The sequence below is a fragment of the Rhinopithecus bieti genome, unplaced genomic scaffold (genome assembly GCF_001698545.2).
Source record: "Rhinopithecus bieti isolate Rb0 unplaced genomic scaffold, ASM169854v2 scaffold_13577, whole genome shotgun sequence".
Lineage (NCBI taxonomy): Eukaryota > Metazoa > Chordata > Mammalia > Primates > Cercopithecidae > Rhinopithecus > Rhinopithecus bieti.
In genome coordinates this window covers 788,843-807,062 of record NW_016807867.1, presented here as the reverse complement: position 1 = coordinate 807,062, position 18,220 = coordinate 788,843, and the positions used below count along the sequence as shown (strand labels likewise).

The following is an 18,220-nucleotide window of genomic DNA, read 5'->3' as shown; positions in this document are numbered from 1 at the left end:
TTTTTTTTTTTTTTTTAAGAGTTGACAATTTTATTTTCACATTTCCCAATATAAATGAAAACTGCATCTTTTTTGTCCTACTTCTCCCCTCCAAAACTATTCTCTTTGATAGGACCGGGGAGCAAGTCTTCCCTATGCTGTTTAGAAAACTCAGTATTACAGCAGCATGATCTCCTGGTGAAGCAGAACAGGTAATATAAAACTGATACAATGAGGCCTCCCCTCTATCCTTATCTGTCTGGTCGAGTCATTCCGGGCCGAGTGGGCACCATCATGGGACGGGCAGGAGGTCTCATCATTGGGGGCCCAGGCATCATTGGCATGTGGCCTCCCATGGGCGGCCTCATTCCAGGAGCAGGTCCCACTGGCATCATCCCAGGAGGAGGAGGGCCCGTCATTGGCATCATGGGAGGGCCCCCCATATGGGGTGCTGGCATCATACCAGGGCGAGGAGGACCCGGAAGGCTGGGGGGAGGTGGTATCATCGCCCCTGCAGGAGGAGGAGCAGAGAATGGAGTAGGAGGTATCTTTCCTTGTTGAAATGCAGCCGTTGTTTTGTCAATCAGGCTCTGAGCCTGCTCTTCCATCCATTTCTGATAATAGTCTTTCACATTCTCTTTGTGTTTCCTTCCACTGCAGTGTGTCTTTCTCACAGATGGAGAGTCATGGGTGAGGTATGTATCGCAGTAGTCACAATAAAACTTGGGCATGTTGCTCTGCAGGATGTTGGCCACTCTGTTCCATCCCTTATTCTTAAGGGTTGATGAGGGAGGAGGCCAGTCTTCTGTGTCTTCTTGCTGATTTCAGGGCGCTGGCCCTGCCTACCAAAAGATTGGAAATCTCTGACTGCCTGGTCTAAGGGTCCCCAGGGTGCATTAGCAGGAGAGTCCCAAGTTGAAACAGGAATTGGCTGGAATCCTTGCATCACCATCATCTTTACATGGAGCTGCTATAACCTAGAAGATATAAACTTTACAAGGAAGTTGAATATGTGTGGGCCAAATATTTTTATTATTGTTATTGTATTTATTTTTTGAGACAGTCTCGCTGTGTCACCAGGCTGGAGTTCAGTGGCGTGATGTCGGCTCACCGCAACCTCCGCCTCTCAGGCTCAAGCAATTCTCCTGCCTCAGCCTCCTGAGTACCTGGGGCTACAGGCGTGCGCCACCACCCCAGTCAATTTTGTATTTTAGTGGAGACAGGGTTTCACCATGTTGGCCAGGATGGTCTCAATCTCTTGACCTCATGATCTGCCCGCCTTAGCCTCCCAACGTGCTGGGATTACAGACATGAGCCACTATGCTCAGCCCAACGGATCAAATACTAACAATAAGATCCCCATTGATGGGCCTAAAAGTGGTAAAACCAGATAATAGAAAGTAGAGCAGCCTTAACGCATTCCCTACAGAATCAGCCAAAAGGTTTTCCTTTCCAAAGGTGTGAAGCCCTTTTGCTTGGTCAGTTGTGCCTGGATTCCAAAGCGAGGGAGGGTGTGGTGAGGCGTGGCTGACTCCCAGCTTCCTGTCATGGCCTGACCTAGGTTTTCAGGCTGTTGCGGCTGATATTGTTGTTTCGATTCCCTTTGGCCAAGAGGGAGATCCATTCTGATGGGGGCTTCTATTTTTTTTTTCTCTCTCTCTTTTTTTGTCAACATATCCCAGAGGCAGTGTTGGTGGCCAAGCTTTGATTCTGGCCCATATTGAGGCCAGGGTGGCATGCTACAGGCCCTGGGTCTTACACTAGTGGGGCCCCTATGGCCAAGAGACTGAGTCAAAAAACGTTGCCAGTTAAACGTTCTAGACCAGATAGGAATGGAGGTGGGCAGGGACTCAAGCTTCAGCCTGTTTTCCCTTTGCTCCCCCTTTCCCTTTTGTGTGCACTTTTAGGTCTGAAGGTTTGTCCTTTCCTGCTGCCTTTTTTTTTTTTTTTTTTTGGCTTCGTTTCTACTTTTGCAGGAGCAGGGTTAACGGACAACTGTGCCAATCTCCTCCTGGGCTTTTCCTTCACGGCCCCCCTGACTGAGCTGACCTTTGTCTTTGGCATGTTGGTGGTGGAGAGGGGGCCTGCCGGGTCCCTATGGGCAATGGCAAAACCAGAGCCTTCTGGAAGCTGGGCTCACCGGCTGCTGCTCCTCCTCCCACCACCCAAGCTGCCGAGACCTGTGGAGCAGACTTTTTTCCCTCAAGTTTATAGAGCTATCTGTAGTAGCTCACTCATGTATTCTGTAATGAATACCCCACATTCCCCACCCCTCCATCTGCCACTTTCTTATCTACCGAATTTGATCTTAACTCCTCAAAAAGCTAGCCAAGTCTGGGAGAAAGCTGGAAAGCTTAGGATGGTAAAAGGAATGCTGTTCCAAATGCAACCTTGTATTATTTTTATACTGGAAACAAATTGGAAAAGAATAAAAACAAGAGGCTTTCAAATTAGTAAACTGATGTCTCCAAGTATAAAACACACACTTTGATAACTTATTTTATGTAATCCTGACAAAATAGAAAATATTGTCTTCAAAAACCTAAGGATCAAGGTTTGAAAATATAATCAGATGAGCTTTTCTCTGTCCCTATAGTTCTTGGAATTTCAAAAGGTGCAGAAAACAATTTCTTCTGATGCCCAGAGCCCAAATGAGCAGTAACAAATGTACTCCTAACACACCTTAGGGTCTACTGTCTTCATCTTCCTTAGAGTCTCCCATGCTCAACATCTCCCCATCAGCTGCCTCACTTCATCCTGCTTTTTGTTCAAAGGTTTTTTAAAAAAGAAAATACCATATGCTGAGGGGAAAAGTTGCAGGGATGCATGCCACACTATAAACAATGGTCTCTGGAATATGAAGGACTTTTACTTTTTTTTTGAGACAGAGTCTCGCTCTGTTGCCCAGGCTGGAGTGCAGCGGCACCATCTCAGCTCCCTGCAACCTCTGCCTCCTGGGCTCAAGTGATTCTCCGGCCTCAGCCTCCCAAGTAGCTGGGATTACAGGCATGTGCCATCACGCCCAGCTAATTTTTGTATTTTCAGTAGAGACAGGGATTCACCATGTTGGCCGGCTGGTCTCAAACTCCTGACCTCAGGTGAGCTGCCCACCTCAGCCTCCGAAAGTGCTGGGATTACAGGCCTGAGCCACTGCGCCTGGCCGAGGGACTTTTACTTGAACATTTCTAAATTCCTACAATATTTACATTCAAATAAATGACTTACTTTTGTAAGCAAGAAAACTAATTTTATGAAAAGGAAACTGGTAATTATCGTATTGAAATAAAAGTTATCTAGGCATCCTTATTTTGATAACTTAATGTGAGATAAAATATCCCTATTTCCATATTTTATATATTTTCATTTTATTAATTTATTTATTTTGAGACCAAGTCTTTATCTGTCACCCAGGCTGGAGTGTAGTCGTGTGATCATAGCTCACTGCAGGCTTGATCTCCTGAGCTCAAAGAATCCTCCTGCCTCAGCTTCCCAAGTAGCTGGGACCAGAGATGCGTGCCACCCACCTAATGTTTTGTAGAGATGAGGTCTGCTCTGCTGCTCAGGCAGATCTCAAACTCCTAGGCTCAAGTGATCATCCTGCCTCAGCATCCCAAAGTATTGGGATTACAGGTGTGAGCCACCGTGCCCAGCCTGTATTTGATTTTTTATTGACTTAGCAAACCAGTATTTTTCACTTTTTTTCTACTATAGGAAAAAATCTATAATCTACAAGGAGGGGTGGGGGTGAAAACCTATTTGTAATGTGAAGTAGGACATTTGAGATTGAAATCTAACAATGAGAAGTTGAGGGGGAATAATCTACTGAAAACAGTATCGCTTAACTTTATACAGAAATGGCAACTTGGTACCTGGACATAAGTCAATATAAGGCACAGGAAGATACCACACAAAGAAGCAATTTTAAAATGATCTCTTTTAATTTCTTAAAAGCACATTCACAGCACACTCCAAGAATACCACACAGCAGCGGTTTGCTGCTCTTTGTCAGAATATGTCAGAAAACAAAACAAAAAAAGTTTTAAATGCTAAATGTTTTAAAAATTAGTTCCCTGAAATTTCTGTAAAGCCAGTATCACCAGTCATCTAAATCTTTATTTTGGAACAGTAAATCTTTCAAAAACGTAATGAGCATCTACTCAAAATCACACTTCTCTGAAATGCAATTAAAAGCTATCCAACAAAACAAAATAAATATTTTCTAGAAAGAACATATTTGGCATTTTAAAATAATGTTAAAACAGCTTTCTCAAATGTAAATGATGTCTAGATTTTTACTTTCTATTACCAGACAGAAGGTTTGGATCTTAGTGGTTCCAATCTGACTTCAGTAATAGGAGGAATGATTACATTGAAGTTAATGAACTTCAATCCTAACAAAGCCAATATACTTTTCTAGCACAGTGATTGCTTTTTCAAAGTGGTGTCCAGCACGTACTAAAAACTACTACGAGTAAGGCCAGATAGCTCAAATTAGTTGATTAATTTGGTATCCAAATTGGGCTTTTTTTTTTTTTTTTTCTTCCTGGAGACAGAGTCTCACTCTGTCGCCCAGGCTGGAGTGCAGTGGCATGATCTCAGCTCACTGCAACCTCCGCCTCCCGGGTTCAAGCGATTCTCCTGTTTGAATCGCTTGAACCGCACCTGGCCCCCAAATTGTTTTACATATACCTTTCATCCTTTGATTTAATATTTCTAATTTGTGATATTTCTCTGAAAATCAATCAAGTACACAGTTTTAGTGAAATGTAAACGGAATTTTGCTTCATTAACTAAATTAAAATACGTCAAACATGGTTCAATCTTATATTCTGTCCTCTCAGATAATTTACATTTTATTGATAAATGTAGATTAGCCACACTATGAGTTATATCCTAACCATTTTACCTAAATGTAGAAAAGCTGAAAGTTGACTGGATAGTTAAAAAGCTGTTATATATTTCTCTCTTTCAGAAACCTATGATGCCTCTTCTTAGATATAAGTATGGAAAAGAATTCTGTTCATTTTCATGATATATCAACAAAATTACATGGCTTATATCTATTTCTGTCAGCCATTCTGAAACCAAATTTCCATTTGTTCTACCCATTAAAGAGCACACATTGTCCTTTAGAATCACGGCCACAGTCTGGAAACATAATGGAGAAAGGCTAACTCTGGGCCAATAAAATATTCAAGGAAAGACGCAACACAAAACAGGGAGGTGAATAAAGCAACTATGTCGTAATGAAACCCTCCCTTGTAAACACATCTGTCCTTTCCTCCCATATTTGGAAATGTTGCCTAAGTTTTAAAAATTATCATCAAGACATTTTACACCACAAGTCATGTAAAATTAGGTCTACTTCAGCCAGATAACCTATAGCTGTTAAAGAATTATATTATGAGAGGTAGTGACATTTTATTCTCTCAATGCTGAGCTAAAAATTCCACACATCTGGCACATGGGTTACAAGGGGGGAAAGCAGAGAAGCACCATTGCCCACTCCTCGTGTTCTGGTATTTCAAGTCGCCCCTAACTTCATTTGCTATTGGCAGCTGACACTCACTGCTGTGTTAACACGGAAGCAGTGGGTATTAGTGCTATTCATCATATGGTGCTGGTGGGTCTCCATCATCTTTCAAAAAGGAAGCAGCTTTCCTTCCATTCTTCTGAACGTGATCTTCATTCATTTTCTCCAGAGCTTCTATCTACAAAAATAATACATTGAATCCATTTGTCAAAATCCTACTTTTCACAGAAACCATATTTTAGATTGTGCTAGTAATTTTTGTCTTTTTTTGAAATGGAGTCTCACTCTGTCACCCAGGCTGGAGTACAGTGGTGCAATCTCGGCTCACTGCAACCTCCACCTCCTGGGTTCAAGCAATTCTCCTGCCTTAGCCTCCCTAGTAGCTGGGACACATGTGCCACCACACCCAGCTAATTTTTGTATTTTTAGTAAAGATGGGGTTTCACTATGTTGTCCAGGCTGGTCTTGAACTCCTGACCTCAAGTGTTCCACCCGCCTTGGCCTCTCAGAGTGCTAGGATTACAGGCGTGAGCCACCATGACCAGCCAATTTTTTTATTTTTTAACAGAGTTTATGTTGCTCAGGCTGGTCTCAAACTCCTGGGCTCAAGAGATCCTCCCTCCTTGGCCTCCCAAAGTGCTGGGATTACAGGAATAACAGGAGTGAGCTGCCATGCCTGGCTGAGTCAGTAATTTTTACTCTCTTAAAAACTAGGTTATTCCTAATGATTCTGCCTTTGAGTTGAAATTACTATGTGTGTGTGTGTGTGTGTGTGCAGCGTGCATGCATCCAAGTATACACAGATAGTCATACATACATGTATTTTTTTTAACTTGATTACAAGGGTCAATATTTACTAACTTTATCCAGCTAGCAATTGGAATCATCTATGTTTTGAAATATATTCTATAAAACATTCCAGAAACAGGAAAAAGAATTCTACCATTCATCAAACAACAGTATCACTTACTTACTGAGCAACTGTATTGTGCTGGAAGCTGAATTTACTCTTTCTGTTATTTCTCTCTAGCCTTAGGCTAGACACAGCTTACCCAAACTCAAGTCATCCTGGGGAGTTCTGGAACACTCAGTAATCACTCTCTGCTTTGGTATAATATTGGGAATAATTAACTGCTATTTCACCTTTTAGATTTTGTTCAATTATAAGAGACTTTCTCTGGAGGAAGCTTTTTCATGGTTCTCTAGATCTGACATTATAATAACTGGGTATTTCCAAAGATAGGCACTTCTAACTTTCTATGTTTAGTAAAGGGCAGGGACCACGTTACTGCTTTTTGTATCACTCAGAGTGTTCATCAACTTCTGCATTCATTAAATAGGGGAAATATGAGTCTACTGAAAAGGTGCAGTTTGCCCATCTTAACCAAATGGTGCCCTCGTGAAGAAATGTTTTGCTGTGTGTGTATTCTGAATTTCAAGCATAGAAAAAAACAGGCCAAGCACAGTGGCTCATGCTTGTAATCTCAGCACTTTGGGAGGCCAAGGTGGGCGGATCACTTGAGGCCAGGAGTTCAAGACCAGCCTGGCCAACATGGCGAAATACCGTCTCTACCAAAAATACAAAAATTACAAGCATAGTGGCATACACCTGTAATCCCAGCTACTTGGGAGGCTGAGGCAGGAGAATCGCTTGAACCCAAGAGGCAGAGGTTGCAGTGAGCCGAGATCAAGCCACTGCATTCCAGCCTGAGTGACAAACCAAGACTCCATCTCAAAAAAAAAAAGAAATGAAAAAGAAAAAACCAAAACATCTGAAGAAAAGAAAATCTCAAATTAATTTTGTTTTGGGGAAAGGGAGGATAAAACTAGCTCTGGGTTTCAGTTATCTCCTCTCTGCAGTTCTGCATGACCAGTAAGGTGAAAAACAGCTGTTTATCACATACCTCAGCTAAAAAATCAGCTTCATTATCTGCTGAGATGTTTAAGCCTGAAACAGCACTGAAGAGTTCTCGTTCACTAAGGGCTTCCTTGACTCCTCCTTTCTGGAAAAACTAGAAAGGAAATACAAGAAAGTCAGTAAGAAGGTATTAGCAAGGCTCTCTAATAAACTAAGAACAGGGAGCAGCACATTTATAAAGAGACGCCACTACATTCCCTCCCTCATTTCTCAAGCATCGATTTTCCTACTTCCAAGCTGGACTATGCTCAGGTTCTAGTTGCTTTTCATCCTCTCACATATCCATTCTGCCTTCTGGATTTAGCTCATCCCACTGCACCTCCTATAGCTATAAAAATGAGTGCTATATATAAAACCACTTGGCATTGCTTTGAATATGTAAAGGAAATACTTTCACTAAACCCCAGAAATTAAAAATTTCAAGCAGACTCAGAGGTTATTTCCAATATGAAGTTACTCTATCCTTTAGAAACATCATTCCTATCTGAATCTACTGCCAACAATTCATTTCCCTTAGAAATGCCAAACAAGTATGACCCAACCCTGTGCTTACTGAATTTTACCTTATGTATATATATGTTTTGTTTTTTTAAGAGACAAGGCCTAGCACTGTCACCCAGGCTGGAGTGCAGTGGCACAATCACAGCTCACTATAATCTTGAACTTCTGGACTCAAACAATCCTCTTGCCTCAGCCTCCCTAGTAAAACAGCCTCCCAGTTAAAGCAGCTAGGACTACAGACATGTTCCACCACACCCAGCTACTTTTTAAATTTTTTTGGAGAGACAGGAGTCTCACTATATTGCCCGGGCTGGTCTCAAACTCCTGGGCTCAAGCAATCCTCCCTCCCTGGCTTCCCAAAGTTTTGAGATTATAGGCATGAACCACCATGCCCAGCCACCTAATCTTTTTTCCCTGCTTCACAGTGACAGTGATCAGACACTGTCTCACAATGGAGACTGTCTCTCTTTTAATGGTAATAATTGCAGCAAGCACGCAGGCACACCATATGCCAGCTTCTGTTTAAGCACTATGCACACATTAAATGTCTACTTAATTGCTTATATACAAGGAGCCAAAACACTCATTCCCTTGAACATTTTTTTTTTTTTTTTGAGATGGATCCTCGCTCTGTTGCCCAGGCTGGATGGAGTACAGTGGCACGTTCTTGGCTCACTGCAACCTCTGCCTCCCAGGTTCAAGTGAGTCTCCTGCCTCAGCCTCCTGAGTAGCTGGGATTACAGGCACCTGCCACCACACCCGGCTAATTTTGTATTTTTAGTAGAGATGGGGTTTCACCATGTTGGCCAGGCTGGTCTTGAACCTCTGACATCAAGTGATCCACCCACCTCGGCCTCCCAAAGTGCTGGGATTACAGGCGTGAGCCACCGCGCCTGGCACCCCTTGAACATTTTACCCAACTATGAGACATGGAATCAAATTCTTGCAAAATGAAATATGACAAATTGATCTTTATATCCTTGTCCTGAAAGCAGCCAGTATTCCTTCCTTCAATTTCTAAGAATATGGTCCTCTTACTTAGGAGTGAGAAAAATACCTACAGCTGTTACATCCAACAAAAAAGGTATATTGGTTTACACGTCTACCTGTGAGACATTCCTGCAGTCCCGGAACAAGAACTCCAGGCCATGAGGATGGGTAGGTTCTACTGACTGACTGACATCGATCAACCAAACCTATTTCAATACAGAACACAGATTGATGTATTTACATTTTAAATTTTACTTAAAGTAATTAAATCTGAATGTTAACAAAATGTTCTCCTCACCTTTCCAGCATGCCACAGCATGTTATACTCACTGAGGTCAGCATGGACAAGCCTACATTCATGATATAACTGCCGCATCAACTGTGAAGAGGGAAGGCACACATTAGGAAATGAATAAATTAAGTGGGATTATATAGTTATATTATTGATGATGACACCCCCCCCCAAGTCTTTTTTTTTTTTTTTGAGACGGAGTCTCGCTCTGTTGCCCAGGTTGGAATGCAGTGGTGTGATCTCAGCTCACTCCGGTCCTGGGTTCACGCCATTCTCCTGCCTCAGCCTCCTGAGTAGCTGAGACTATAGGCACCCGCCACCACGCCTGGCTAATTTATTGTATTTTCTTAGTAGAGACGGGGTTTCACTGTGTTAGCCAGGATGGTCTCGATCTCCTGACCTCGTGGTCCGCTCGCCTCGGACTCCCAAAGTGCTGTGATTACGGGCGTAAGCCACCGCGCCCGGCCCCCCTAAAGTCTTATAGTAGAAATCAACATTAATGCATTTGTTTGCCAGCCCTAATATAATTAAATAGGAAAGTTTCATCACTATTTAATCTCTTCCCAAGGCACCCCACCTCCCAAAGACGCCAGAAAAACATACTTGATTTTCCTTTCAATGTTTTCCTTTGGAAGCAGAGAAAGGTGGATCACCTTTCTAGCAGTATCTTTAAAAATTAATTTGGACTAACATTTCCATATTTAGATCAACGGCTGCACTACATGACAGCTTCATGCAGAGATTGCATCAAGTAGCACATTACGTTTCTCCAGTGTTCAATTAAAACTACAGAGGGATAATGGCAGTATTAGGAGCATTTTCTCAACCTAGAAGGCCCTTAGATTGAATTCAGTTGCTATTTCAAAGCACGTAGTTTCCTTGAGATTCCCGACATGTGCCTTCCAACTTAACACCTGCACTCCCTACTATTTTCAATTTTCATCATCACTCTCTTATGATGAGACCAAACCTGCTTCCTTTCCTTCACTGTTAAAGTTGTAACGTTCAATGGCTGGGTGTGGTGGCTCACACCAGTAATCCCAGCACTTTGGGACGCTGAGGCAAGAGGATCACTTGAGCCCAGGAGTTCAAGACCAGCCTGGGCAACGTAGTGAGACCCCATCTCTTATTTGGAAAAAAAAAAAAAGCCCCCAAAAACTAACATTCAATAAAGCACACAAACTAATGAGGCACTTTATCTGCTAAATGTAGTAACAGCAAATTTTATTTAATGAAGTTTTGTGAAAAACAGCTTCATGTAATACGTCACTAATCCTAGCAATGAAGACTTCCCTGGTTAAGTCTGTAAGTTTTCTAAAACTATTTAAGACACACACATATTGATAGAAAAACAACTCTTCCGTGTTAACATTCTTTCACAAACTTCAACTTGTCTTTATTCTAGCACCTTCAAATAGCACTATTTAAGGAACTTGAGTTTTTTTTTGTTTGTTTGTTTTTTAAGAGATAGGGTCTTGCTCTATCTCTTGCCCAGGCTGGAGTGCAGTGGCACAATCATAGCTCACTGCTGCCTTAAGTTCCTGGGCACCAGTGATCCTCCCACCTTAGACTCCTGAGTAGCTAGACTACAGGTGTATGCCACCATGGCCAGCTAATTTTTAATTTTTTTTATTTTTTATTTGAGACAGAGTCTCGCTCTGTCACCCAGGCTGGAGTGCGGTGGCGCAATCTCGGTTCACTGCAACCTCCACCTCCCTGGTTCAAGCAATTCCCCTGCCTCAGCCTCCCGAGTAGCTGGGATTACAGGCACATGCCCAGCTAATTTTTTTGTATTTTTAGTAGACAGGGTTTCACCATGTTGCCCAGGCTAGTCTCAAACTCCTGGGCTCAAGTGATCCTCCTGCCTCAGCCTCCCAAAGCTCTAGATTACAAGTGTGAGCCACCATGCCTGGCTTCTTTAAGGACATTTTTTTAAAGTTTAGAGGAAATATGTTTTTTTTTTTTTTTTTTTGAGACGGAGTCTCGCTCTGTCACCCAGGCTGGAGTGCAGTGGCCGGATCTCAGCTCACTGCAAGCTCCGCCTCCCGGGTTTATGCCATTCTCCTGCCTCAGCCTCCTGAGTAGCTGGGACTACAGGCGCCCGCCACCTCGCCCGGCTAGATTTTTGTATTTTTTTAGTAGAGACGGTATTTCACCGTGTTAGCCAGGATGGTCTTGATCTCCTGACCTCATGATCCGCCCATCTCGGCCTCCCAAAGTGCTGGGATTACAGGCTTGAGCCACCGCACCTGGCCGGAAATATATTTTAAAGGCAGTATGTGAATGCTTTTAAAAGCACAACTTACATGAAGAGTTTGATAGTAGGCTTCTTTCATTTCTTCACTATTGAGCTTTACTTCTTTTAATTTAGGGGCTGGAACTTGATCATGACCAATAAAAGACATAACTAAAATGTGTTTCTTCAGTAGTACAACTGTTGGACAAGGAATTCCAGCTCTCTGCATTCTATACAGAAAGAAATGATTCAGAATATACAGATCAGAAGGAGAAAAAATGTCATTTATTCAATAAATATTAATAAGGGCCTACAATGAGCTGGCACTATGTTCTACCCTGGTGACATGGGAATACAAAGACAATAAAACACCGCCTCTACTCGTAGGGAGCTCAGGGACTGATGGAAATGACAGACAAGAGACAATTACAATGCAGCGTGACGTACACACTGGCAGAGGTACAGGTAGGAGCTATAGGAACACACAGCACCAAGGATGGCTTATTAGAAGAAGAGGTAGGGCACAGGAATTAGCCAGATGAAGACAGTGCAAGGGAATGCAGGGAGGTGTTCAAGAGCACAGTCCATTTGGGGAATGTGTATCAATCAACATAGCTGGATCTGTGAGTAGGAGGAAGAGCAATGTGGGCTGAGGCTGCAGAGACAGGCAAGCTCCACTATGGAACACTGTTTTATAAGAAAGGCAGGAATTTCAGGAGTATAGAAAAGAGACTGGAGGACAGCAAGGCCTTCTAGAAAATTATTCTACCTGGAATTAATTAATTGAAAAAAAATTCTTTTTTGGAGACAACGTCTCGGGAGTCTAATGTTTCCGGGTTGGTTTTGAACTCCTAGGTTCAAGCAATCCTCCCATCTCAGCCTCCCAAGTAGCTGGGAGTAGACGTGCACACCATGCCCGGCTTATTTTGGTGGGGAACTCTCAGTAGAATTTTGTAACTGAGATATATGAATAATTACTTCTGAAAGCAAACATCTTTAGAAAATAACAAACTAAAATTAAGCTTTTAATAGATTAAGGTAATGGAAAGGTTTTTAATGAGAAGGATTATTACTGAATTCCTTGGTTGATAAAACAAATTCCTTGATAGAAAATAAATTGCTTAGAAAAGTCAGATACAAGTATAAAAATTTAAACAAAATGTAATTTGATTGGTAAGAACTTACTCCCACAAAATTAACAAACTAAATGTAACAAACATTTTCTGAAACACAAAAGAAACCATTTTTTATGCTAAAGCCTAATTGGATGCTGGAAGTTTTACTTCTTGACAAAAGCAATTTAAAAATGGCATTTAGATATATGATAAAGTGTCCAAGGCAGAAAAAGACCAGATTTCCCTCAAGTTTCATTGAGGAAAGAAAAAACAAAATGGCCTTTTCATCCTAAAAGTATGAATTGAGGTTATATACCTGGCCTTTCATTATTTCTATAAATGAATGTAAAAGAAAGCATGGATTTTTTTATCCTAACGCAAAAAGATATTTACCCAAGATTACATCTAGCACAATATTTTCTTTACCTTGCGAGATTGTGCATTTCTTTTTCTGCCCACATGCGGATGATCTTACGTGGATTTAGTTTACTGAAGCGATCTTTAAACCTGAAATCATCTTTAATATATTTGTCACGATTCTTAAACTCATTAAGGGTTGTTTTAAATACCTTGATGGCACATTCTGTAGGTATAACTTTACTATCTTCCTTTTCATCCTCCATGCTAAGTGGAAGAAAAAAATCAAGTCAGTACAAGTTGCCGGCTCACAAGTACAACAATTTCAACACAAAGATTCTATAACACTAAATTAGATCTGCCCTCTCTCAGCGTCAAGTCTTGTTTTTTAAGCCTTTAGGTTTTGGATCTTAATAAAGCCTTAGGTTTTGGTTTGATTTTTTAAATAAAACATACTTTCAAATAAATTGTCAACCAATTTTCAACCATCCATCACATAATGTTCTTCACTTAATGACTATGGAATCAAGCTTGAAATACAATGAAGACATATGCACTTGAAAATAGGCTACAGTCTTCCCGATATGGTTCAGCAGCAAAATTCAATAAAAGCAACAAATAAAACAGCTTTTTAAAACATAACTCTTTCACTCCCAGCAGACATAAAGGTGAATGAAATGGTTCCTGCCCCGCAAGTCTGCGAGAAGTGGCAGCAGAGAGTAAAAGTACATGAATAGGAAAGGCCTCTTTTCGTTGGAAAGATCAGGCAAGACTTCATGGCACAAGCGCCATCTGAAACAGAAACAGGCCAATGGGTAGGATTTGAACAGCATGAACAAAAGCAGAGGCAGGAAACCACAGGACATGTCTGAGGAACAACAAACACTAGAGTTAAGACTTGGCTGGAGAGATAATGAAAATAAACTGGAGCCAAAGGACAGGACAGAGGCACATCTGTGAAGAGCCTGGACAAATTCCTAGAGGTGATGGGGAGCTGCAAGGGTTTCTGTGTATGGCACTCTCATATGCGTCCTTCATGAAGATCTAGTGAACGATACCATCAGCATGAGAGGGCACAGGGACAGGCTAGAGGTGTGAGGCGACTCAGGATGCTACTGCAATAGTCCCCAAGTAGTGAGCTTCAGTCATGATGGTGGCAGTGGGAGTGAAAAGGTGGATGGAATGAGAAACAATATTAATATTTACCTTTAAATATCTGATAGGATGTTAATCTGGGACAGAAAGGAACTGTATTTCCAAAGGACAGAATCTGAATCAAACCTCCTTCTGCACCATATTCTCCCGGCTGACTCCTCTTCCATCTAGTCTCAAAAGGTTAAAGTCCTTCACCTGGTTCTAAGAAACCTCCCTTCTCTTCCCGGGCAATTTCACTTAGCCCCATGGCTCTATATATCATCTCTATATAGATAACTCCCACATTTCTTTTTTTTTTTTTTTTTTTTTTTAGATAGTCTCACTCTGTCACCCAGGCTGGAGTACAGTGGTACGATCCCGGCTCACTGCAACCTCCGTCTCCCAGGTTCAAGCTATTCTCCTGCCTCAGCCTCCTGAACAGCTGGGATTAAAGGCACGCACCACCATGCCCGGCTAATTTTTGTATTTTTAGTAGAGATGGGTTTTCGCCATGTTGGCCAGGCTGGTCTCGAACTCCTGACCTCAGATGATCCACCCAACTCAGCCTCTGAAAGTGCTAGATTACAGGCGTGAGCCACCGTGCCTGGCCGATAACTCCCACATTTCTATCCCAGTCCTGACTTTCCCTAGAACTTCAGGCCCATTTATCCAACTCCTACCTCACATCACTTAGAAGTCTAACAGGCATCTCAAATTTAACATGCCCAAAACAAAACTCATGCTAGCTGAGTCCTTACCCTACCCTTCCCCAGGCTCTCACCTCATCAAATGGCACCACCATCAGCTGCTCTAGCCCAGAATCTGTCCTCCCACACCCACATCCAATCCAATAGCATGTGCTGTTCACTCTACCTCCAAAACACACGCCAACACTCTCCTACTCTTCACTTCCACTACTGCCCTCCTTAGTCCAACCCTTCACCATTTCTCACTTCAACTACTACAATGTTTTTAACTGATCTTACTGCCTCTTCTCTTCTCCTCCTATAATTCATTTTCCACACAGCAATCTTTTGAAAATAAGAATCAAGTCATAGCTTTGGTTCCCAGAGCAGCTAAAGAGCAGACTCCTTACCCTGGCCTACAAAATCCTACCTGGTCCAGCCCCTGCTTACTCCTCTAGCCCCCTCTCCCATTCACATCCTATGCTCCAGGGAGACTGGGTTTCTTATGCTCCCTCAAAGATACTAACTTTGTACCTATCCTAAGGCATTAGCACTAGCTATTCTCTAGTCCAGAATGCCCATCCGTCTGATCTTTGATGTATCCTAGATGTGTCACTCACATGTCATTTCACTGGAGAAGTGTTCCCTGTCCTACTAATAAAGCTAGTCAGCCTGTCACTATGACATCATCCTATTTTAAGTATCCACATAGCACATATCTGATATTTTTGTTTATTATTGTCATGGAGAGGGGTTGAGGACGGGGGAAGCACATTCCATTAGACCAGAGACCTTCCTTGTACCATTCATTGCCGTATCCCTAGTACCTGGAAGAGTACATGACAGCTGCTCAACTATTTGGTAAACAGATGACACAATTTTCAGGGAGACAGATTAGAGACTCTATTCAGAGAAGAAATCTCTAATAACTTAAAAGACATTATGACAGAATAGGCTAGATTTTGAGATAAGAAGCTCCTTTCATTGGACTAGTTTAACCACACACTAGGTGAGGCCCTAGCAAAAATGCCATACAAGAGATCCCTTACTTGGAAGGTCTCTAGGATCGAGTCCAATTTATAAGATTTGCCTTGTCATTGTCCTACTACAAAAAGATCCTGTTTCTTAGCAAATGACACATCCGTCTGCCTAGCTTTTAAGGTCCTCCTTACCAATTTCCAATTTGCTTACACCACTTTACTTCCTACTACCTCTGAGCACATACCTTCCTAATCTTCTCAGTACCTAAACTTCAACCCTCCCACCCTTAGCCTTTATCTTAAAGAATTAAACATCACAGATGATGCTTAAGTGCCCTCTGATTACTATTCCCCATCTTAACTCACCAGAGACAATAACTATCATAAATGCTGTATTTCTAGTCTCTTTTAAAATATAATATATAAGTATCCACAAGCATCTATAAATATCTCTGTAATTTTCTGTATGACTTAAAACATTTAAATAGATGATATACTGTATATATATTCTGCAACTACCTTTTATACTCAACATTGGATTTTTTTTTTTTTTTTTTTGAGACGAAGTCTTGCTCTGTCACCCAGGCTGGAGTGCAGTGGCGTGATCTCGGCTCACTGCAAGATCCGCTCCCAGGTTCACACCATTCTCCTGCCTCAGCCTCCCGAGTAGCTGGGAGTACAGACACCTGCCACCATGCCCGGCTAACATTTTTGTATTTTTTAGTAGAGACAGCGTTTCACTGTGTTAGCCAGGATGGTCTCGATCTCCTGACCTCATGATCCGCCTGCCTCAGCCTCCCAGTGGATTTTTCTTTAACCTATTTTTAAAATCCAGATTGAGATCCAACTTCATTATGATATCTTCCCTGAATGTGCCTGGCAATGATCTTGTTCTATTTGCTATTCCTATCCCATATAAGGTCTCATTTGCATAACTGGGTACTCTATTATGTAATTATCTTTCATTGACCATAATGGTTCTTACTGTAATGTTCTCTTTTTAGCTAAAGCTTAAGCTCTTTGAGAGTAAAAAATATGTCTTATATTTTATTCCCTGAGTAATCTAGGACAAATTACTGCTTGAATAATTGTTGATTGCCTGACCAACCTGAGAGTGACAGAAACCAGAGCTTTGACCCAGGCACAGTGGCTCACACCTGTAATCCCAACACTTTGGGAGGCTGAGGTGGGTGGATCACAAGGTCAGGTATTTGACACCAGCCTGGCCAACATGGTGAAACCCCATCTCTACTTAAAAATACAAAAATTAGCCTGGCGTGGTGGTGTGCACCTGTAATCCCAGCTACTGGGGAGGCTGAAGCAGGAGAATCACTTGAACCCGGGAGGTAGAGGTTGCTGTGAGCCAAGATTGTGCCACTGCACTCCAGCCTGGGTGACAGAGCAAGACTCCATCAAAAAAAACAAAAAAAAAAAAAGGAAGGAAGGAAGGAAGAGGGAGGCAGGGAGGGAAGAAACCAATCAACCAGAGCTTTGTGGAAAGCAGAATTCTAAGATGACTCCAAAAACTCCCAGCCCCCTTGGTGTGCACACTCTGTATGATATCTCCTTCCCTTGAGCATGTGTGGGATAGCCACTCCCTGGTTAGGTCATGTGGCAAAGGTGATGGTCTAGTCATTCCCATGATAACATCCCACTAAGCCTCAGTCTTAGCAGACTGGAGAGATTCTCCTGCTGGCTTTGAAGGTGTGAGCTAGTGTGTGAAGGGGCCTGTGAGACGGCCCCATGGCTGCAGGGGCCTCAAGGAGTTGAGAGCGGCCCACTGCTGACAGCCAACAAGAGAGTGGGACCTCAGTCCTACAGCTGCAAGGAACTGAAAGGTGGCCAAGGGAAGAGGACACCAAGCTCCAGAAAGGAACACAGCCTGGCCAACACCTAGACTGCAAGCTTGTGAAACCCTGAACAGAGAACCTAGTTAAGCCGTGCCTGGATTCTGTCAACACAAACTATGAGACAATAAATGGATGCTGTTTTAGGCTGCTAAGTCTGTGGCAATTTGTTATGTACCACAGAAAACTAACAAACTTTTAAAAGCATTTACTTTTAGCTGTAGAAAACTGAATGTTCTCTAGTTTTGCTAACTTAGAAACGTTAAAGTACAGACTGTGATACCAATTCCACCAGAAAGACTGATCATTTATTTTATTAGAGTATATTAAGTATAACAGGCCAGGCACAGGGGCTCATGCCTGTAATCTTGGCACTTTGGAAGGCCAAGATGGGTGGATCACCTGATGTCAGGAGTTTGAGACCAGCCTGGCCAACATGGTGAAACCCCATCTCTACTAAAAACACACAAATTAGCCAGGCATGGTGGTGTGTGCCTGTAGTTCCAGCTACTTGGGAGGTTGAGACAGGAGAATCGCTTGAACCCAGGAGGCGGAGGTTGCAGTGAGCCGAGATTGTGCCATTGTACTCCACCCTGGGCAACAAGAGTAAAACTCCATCTCAAAAAAAAAAAAAAAAAAAAAAAAAAAAAAA

At 42.3% G+C, this 18,220-nt stretch overlaps 1 protein-coding gene and 1 pseudogene across 3 annotated transcripts in view; both read right to left on the bottom strand.

Annotated features, from left to right (window-relative positions):
- Positions 1-16: 16 nt before the first annotated feature.
- On the bottom strand, positions 17-734 carry LOC108536910 (U1 small nuclear ribonucleoprotein C pseudogene; annotated as a pseudogene). The gene has a single exon (XR_001887658.1). The product of XR_001887658.1 is annotated as a U1 small nuclear ribonucleoprotein C pseudogene (transcript).
- Positions 735-3,895: 3,161 nt separating this feature from the next.
- RIOK3 (RIO kinase 3) overlaps positions 3,896-18,220 on the bottom strand; it is a 30,502-nt gene continuing 16,177 nt past the window's right edge. For both annotated transcript variants that reach the window (XM_017883993.1, XM_017883994.1), the window contains 6 exons: positions 12,991-13,188; positions 11,520-11,679; positions 9,220-9,300; positions 9,038-9,127; positions 7,417-7,524; positions 3,896-5,690 (listed from right to left, as the gene is read on the bottom strand). In XM_017883993.1, coding sequence (XP_017739482.1) covers positions 5,583-5,690; positions 7,417-7,524; positions 9,038-9,127; positions 9,220-9,300; positions 11,520-11,679; positions 12,991-13,188 — 745 coding nt within the window. In that variant the 3' untranslated portion in view covers positions 3,896-5,582. The remainder of the gene's footprint in view (positions 5,691-7,416; positions 7,525-9,037; positions 9,128-9,219; positions 9,301-11,519; positions 11,680-12,990; positions 13,189-18,220) is intronic.